The sequence below is a fragment of the Varanus komodoensis genome, unplaced genomic scaffold (genome assembly GCF_004798865.1).
Source record: "Varanus komodoensis strain SLA01 unplaced genomic scaffold, ASM479886v1 scaffold1, whole genome shotgun sequence".
Lineage (NCBI taxonomy): Eukaryota > Metazoa > Chordata > Lepidosauria > Squamata > Varanidae > Varanus > Varanus komodoensis.
In genome coordinates, this window is record NW_025335268.1 from 10,729,410 (window position 1) to 10,735,826 (window position 6,417).

The following is a 6,417-nucleotide window of genomic DNA, read 5'->3' on the forward strand; positions in this document are numbered from 1 at the left end:
GAGCTTTGTTGGAACATCTGATACTGACACGGTGATGGACCATTGATCCATTTCGTCTGGTTGACTGCAGCTCCACAGAGCGTCTGACAGGGTCTTTCCCAGCCCTACCTGGAAATGCCGGTGATCAGACCTGGAACTTTTGCAGGCCAAAGCTCCCACTGAACACACTCGCCTGGCAGTAAGCCCTGCTCCATTCAAATGTACAACTGCGCTGTTAGAGTTATCTCCACAGCACCTCATTTTGGTGTGAGAAGACTTTTTCTGTGTTTGCATCCCAGCTGTAGCATTCTTTTCCTGCGGAAGCTACATTTAGCTCCCCTCACTTTTGGCTTCTGCTGCCAAGAAACACTTTTGCTATGGTGGGCCTTTCATCAACTTTGGAGTTTTTCAGCTGATTTGGCTGCTTTAATTATCTGCTGAACCGTTTGCATCTTTTCTAGTTTTCAGGTATTTCACTTGTTCAGTGATTGTATTTTTGTAATCTTGTTAGGCATCTTTCATTTTACTCTAGTTAGTGGAATGGTGGGGTACAAATTATTATAATAAATATAAAAGTTAATGAAAATATGTGAAAGGAGCATGAAGTGAAGGGAGTGGGAGAGCTGTACGACCTTGGCTGGCTGAAGTGCTGGGAGTGAGAAAGATGGCTGCTTTGGGTGCAAGCACACTCTCCAGGGCTGTTAGGTGGTCTCCAGAAGAATCAGAATCAGGAGGAGGAGGAGGAGGTTTGCAGCACAGGTCCGGGGAATGTGGGCCAATTCCAGATGTTGAGATGGGAGAAGCAGAGATGCTTATCTCAGGGCCAGACTCCCCAAGTAGGCAGGCAGTCTCTGGGAATAACCAAGATGTGCAGTTGGTGGCGGGGGGCGGGGACTTGGGGCAGGAGAGTTTCTCAGATGAACAGGGCACAGCTCTTGAGCCCATAATGTGTTCTCAGCAGAGGAGGGTGGCCCAAGTAGAGGATGGACATGCCGTGGGGAGGCGTGCCCATCTTCTGAAGGCTCCTCCCAAAGGGATGGGGGCCAGGCATGCTCATGCCCTGGAAGGAAATACTAGAGTGGTTTCAACAAACTACTTTGTACATGCTCAGAGATGCCTTCTGGGTGTTTGTGAATCTGGTAAATGCATTGATCAATACAGAAGGTTTTGCAAGAAGGGCCAGTGGCTTTGAATGTGCAAAGGAACGAGCCCCAGCTCATGACATGAAGCACACTACAGTGACAAAGCAGGGAAATGCTGAAGCAGGCAAGGTGTTCATTTTAAGTTGTTAAACGGGTGATCCAGTGCATGTTTGGGGTGCGGGGGGGGGGGGAGACCTACAACTTCCAGCATGCCCCAGCCAAAACAGGTATACAAAGGATTGTCCCTTAAATATACACCCTGCCTTATTCTTGACAGAGCCAGGGGATTTTGAGAGTTCACTATAGCTTGGTAAAACAAAAGTTGTTCTGTACTCAGTCCTGGCTCCTTAAGTAGTGCTCTTTTGGTTTCGTCAACAAACAATAGCTAATTCTGTGAAGTACTGTGATAGACTTTTCCATCCACTCTGGTCTGGTAGCAACTGCATAAGAGCATTTCTGTACACATTCAGTCATAAGTGCTGTTAGAATTCCAGCCCTTCTTGACTCATTATTCTCTACTGAAATACACACAGAGAGAACCTGTTTTAGTTAAACTCTGTGATGGCAGGAGCCAAGCTTTTACTTACTAGGCAAAGTTGTTACACTCCTTAATGATGCATCTCCTCCAATGCTGCAGTAAGAAAACAAACAATAAATTCCAAGCTGTTTTTAGTTAAACTTAGCCAAAATGGTGACAAGCACCAAAAGACAGATCTCATGTTTTCCAAGGAAAATATGATGGATATAGTATGATATAGTATGACAGTTAGGACCTCGAGGGTATGGAATGGGCTTCCCCAGGAGGTGGTTGAGGCCCCATCAGTGAGGATGTTCAAAGATAGGCTGGGCATGCACATGGTGGGCATGTTGTGAATGGAGCTGGCTGGGTCAGACTAGATGGCCCAGGAGACCCCTTCTGACTCACTCTGTTTCTATACCTTTGAATTTAGAGATAGTGGAGGAGAAAGTGGGCAATCAAAGCAAGAATACAAATGATTAACATGCTGTAAAGTTTCATGACAGGGGTTTTGCTCCAGCCCCTTCATCATTTTGTGGCATCCTCCATCCAGGATGCCAGTAATGCTTCACGCACTGAGGATTGCTAGCATTCTATGTCGGGTGGAAGGAGTTCAGAGGAACCTCCGTGTGCCTCCTTCCTTGCAAAACATGGATTTGGGCCACAGAAGTTGCACAGAAATGAGGCTGAGGCACTGCCAGGATGCTTGATGTTGTGCCAGTGCCTGTCTGCTCTCCCCTTCGCCTTCCTGGCCGTCCACTCAGCCCCATCTCTGGAGTTGCTTTTGTGACCTAGAAGTCGCAGGCAGTGCTGTTCTTTCCTGCATGCAGAGGAGTGTTTTGAGCTTGGGGGCCCAGCTACAAGGTCAGAGAGCTTTGGGTCTCCATTACCCCTTTCTGCTCTTTTTCCAGTTCCACAATATCCTTTTGTGGCTGTTAGAACCAGAACTGTAAACAGTATGCTAAGTCTGGTTGCCCTGCAGATTTGTATAAGGGGCATGTGATAATTGCAGTTTTATGTTTACTTCCTTTCCTAGGTATGCCTGCCTTTTGCCTTTTTCCACAGTAGTCACACACACTAGATTGATGCTGCCTACCACATCCCTGATTCTTGGTCAGTCACTGCTTGCTCAGATCCTATCAACATGTGTGTGAAGTTGGGATTTTTATTACCCCAATGTGCATCACTTGATGCTTGCTTAACACTGAATTGCATTTGCCATTTCAAAGACCATTCCCCCAGTTCGAAGAGATCCTTCTGGGGAGCCTCACAATAACTTTTCCTTTTAATCACTCTAATAGTTTGGTGTTCATAGCAAACTTGGTCACTTCACTGTTCACTCCCAATTCCAGAACTTTTATGAACAAATTGAGAAGCATCATTGGGGTAGATTGGGACCCTACTGTTTATGTCCATCCATGGGAAAATTGACCACTTATTCCCGCATTCTTTTCCTGCTCTTTAACTAATTACTGATCCATAAGGGGACCTCTTCTCTTATTGCATGATTACTGAGACGATCCAGAGCCTTTGGTGTGGAACTCTGTCAAAAGCTTTCTGGAAATCCAAGCAAACTTGTGTCCTGGATCAGCCTGTCCACATGTTCACTGACACTCTCAAAGAATGGGGAATGGTGGGAATTGCAGTCCGACAAATGGAGGGCCACCCATTCTCCTTCCCTGATTTACAGTACCGACAGGGCCAAGAACATTTGCAACTGCAACTTGAGCAGGGCAAATTTAAGGAGCTGGCTTCCCTTGCTGTGAAGACACGTGTCATTCCTTTTCGTGTATCCCGTCCCACTTTTCAGTGAAAGGGGGAAATACCTATTTGCCCACTCATTGACTTGGTTGCTATACGCAGCACAAGGATATCCACCTACCTCCATGCCAGACCCCGGTACTGTGTATTCATATCCCACATATCATTTGGTTTGGAAGCAATGCCATTGCCAGCCTACCTCAGAAAGGCAAAAGAGAGAGATGACTTTAGCTATTGATATATTTTGCTTTTGCTCATAATGAAACCATCCTTTAAAAGCTTTGACTCTTGGAACATGGGAAAAAGACCTTTTAGTCAAAGAATTTTAAAAAAGCACCTCTGTATGACATTTTGAAAATTCTGAAATAGTTGCTGTGTACACAGTGTTCTTTCAATAAGACTTATGGCTTCATGAAGCCGCTTTTAAAAATATTATCAGCTGGGCAATACATTGAGAAATTCATTGAGAAATACCACACAATTAGACCAGAGAATTCATACTATGCTGTCCTATATATTTGCTCTTCTGTGCAGTGGAATAAGGAGAATACAAAATGAGGCTGGACCAGAGGGCAAACTGGTACCTTCTAGAATGGGGCAAAGTGGAGGAAAGTGCTGGCTAGCAGAGCACCCGGCCTCTCAGGGTCCTCAGCGCCTGAAAGGTGCTGAGTCTTGTCCCCTGGAAGAATTCCCTCTGAAGGCATCCCTTGCTTACACGTGGAACAGTGGCTGCTCTCTCCAAGCACTGGCAAATTCCCTTCTCCCGTCGTTTGCTCTGCCTGCTTCTTGCAAGCCAGTGGGGGTCCTGCAGTGACCGAGGAATCAGAGAAGCAAAGGGCACTCACAGGCTTCAACTCCACATCCTCGCCTCCTTCCCTTGGAGGAGGGAGGCAGGGGGAATGAAAAGGGGTAGAGCTGAGCTACTGGGGTAGAGCTGAGCTCCTCCTCATTGGAGGAGCAACCAGGGCTAGCATTCCTGCTTGTAGGAACTCCCTCGCTAAGAAAGCCACATGCAACAAAGCCCAGTCCAGTGCTGGACAGAAAATCACCCCAGTGCTCAGCCAGGGAGCAAAGTAGGTCATGTGGGCATTCGGCCCACCTGATGGCATCCAGCCCAGAGACAGCTGGGTTGGCATCATCCACACCCCAAAAGTATCTCCCACTTCTCAGCTCTGGAGATGATAGGAAGAGAGACAGGGGAGTTCGGATATGGACACAAATCCCCAAACTACCTTACATAGGGGCCTTTTAAGGGACACCCTCTGCCTGTCTGTAAAACTGTGGTTTCTGGATGCCACAGGTAGGTCAGGTGAACCATTTCTCATAAGTAGGAAGCTGACAAAGGCAGAAAGCAAACAATGCAAGTGTAACATGAGGGACAGGAGAGCTATATGCACCGGTTCAAAGGCAAGGCTGTAGAACCTCAGGCCTTGGGACCAAATCTGCCCCCTAGCCAGACTCCTGGAAGGCCATGCCCCTTCCTGGTCCCACCCCTTTCCCCAGACCTCACCTGGGGAAAGGCTGAAATGCTGATTCCAGGGCTTAATGACCAACAGTGAGGGCTGAGATTTGCTGATGTCTTTTTCTATCTTGGCCCTGCACTGAAAGGGGGTCCCCAAAGTGGAATTCAGCCCTCAGCTGAAAGGTGCTCCGTGCCCCTCTTCTAAGGCAAGTCTTCCTGTGGGCCAAGTCATATTTGGGGCATTGCTGCAGTCAGCTCTGAAGCCCTGAAATGTTCTGGACTGAGCAACAGCTTGGCTGGCAAAGCAGGAACATTCTAACCCTTCACACTTGCCTTTGCAAAAGTGTGGCCCTCGGTACCGCTTTTCTAGCCAGCATCATTTTCTAGCCAGCATCATCTTAGCTTACAATGACAGGCCCTGTCCTGCTCAGGTCAACCCTGCTTTGGCCCAAGGGAGAGAAGGGCTTCATGGGATCATCATATTTCTCCACAGGACCAGTGCAGCTTTCTCCACTGCCAAGTTCAATTGTTCTAAGTGGTTAAGGTTGTGACAGGCTGGGTCAGCTTCTAGTGTGGGAGTGCTTAACGTACGCTCAACATTTTCTCTCTAAGCAAGAAAATTCTGATTCAGTTCCCTCGGGGAAAAAACGGCAAAAGATCAATGCCTCTTACAGTCAAGGAATCCCCCAGGGCAGCTACTACTTGCACATCAGCTGGTTTCAGGCCATGTACTGTAGGGCAAAAGAGAGATACAGTCAAGCTTGTAACAAGAAGGAGCTCCGTGCCTTTTCCATATATGATATAGTGATTTTTATGCTCCACTAATGAGAGCTAATGAACTCATTGTAATGCAAGCTTCATTATACTAGTAATTTTCTAAAAATTGAGTCAAGTATAGTCATGTAAATGAGGCTTGAAGATGCAGCTAATTATTTACAACACTTCAGTCCACAAATTTCCTGAAAGGATGATTCCCCCCGCCCCCCGGCCTTTAACTAGCTGAGCAAGCATATTGATGAACTAGCTGAGCAAGTGTTGCATCATCATATTTCAGCAAAAATATGCAAACTAATTCCAGAAAGTAAGCAGATGTTCTCAAACACTGCAAGAAAGGAAAAAGTAGGGAAAGCTGTTGTAGTTAAGGAATACCCTATTTCACTGGTGCATGAATGTAAGAAGTAGGGTTTCCTTTCAACAGTGTTCTTACACTGCAGTCTTATATGCGCTCATCAGGAAATAAGTCCTATTGAGCTCAGTGAAAGTTACTTTGGAGACATCATACTTAGAACTGAGCTGAATCTTTTAAGCATTGTTTAAGGTGCAGTATCATTCATTCATTCATTTATTAAAAGCTTTTCTGGGCCATCCACTACAAGTGTCTTGAGATGGCTTACAAGAAAAAGAAAAGAAAACCCTCAGATACCCTCCTGATTTCCTTCAAGGAGGGCTCCCGGAGAAGGACCTTCACCTCAGGTCTCAAGGAGAGTGCAGACACATAGGGAAGAAGGTGCTCCTTCAGGTATCCAGAACCCAAGCTGTTTAGGGCTTTAAATTGA

General features: G+C 46.5%; 1 protein-coding gene across 1 annotated transcript in view; it reads right to left on the reverse strand.

Annotated features, from left to right (window-relative positions):
• The window catches only part of PLB1 (phospholipase B1), a 129,020-nt gene that overhangs the window by 51,665 nt on the left and 70,938 nt on the right, over positions 1-6,417 (reverse strand). Inside the window, exons 32-34 of the mRNA XM_044439530.1 lie at positions 5,534-5,592; positions 3,521-3,594; positions 1,709-1,752 (exon numbers count right to left, since the gene is read on the reverse strand). Coding sequence (XP_044295465.1) covers positions 1,709-1,752; positions 3,521-3,594; positions 5,534-5,592 — 177 coding nt within the window. The remainder of the gene's footprint in view (positions 1-1,708; positions 1,753-3,520; positions 3,595-5,533; positions 5,593-6,417) is intronic.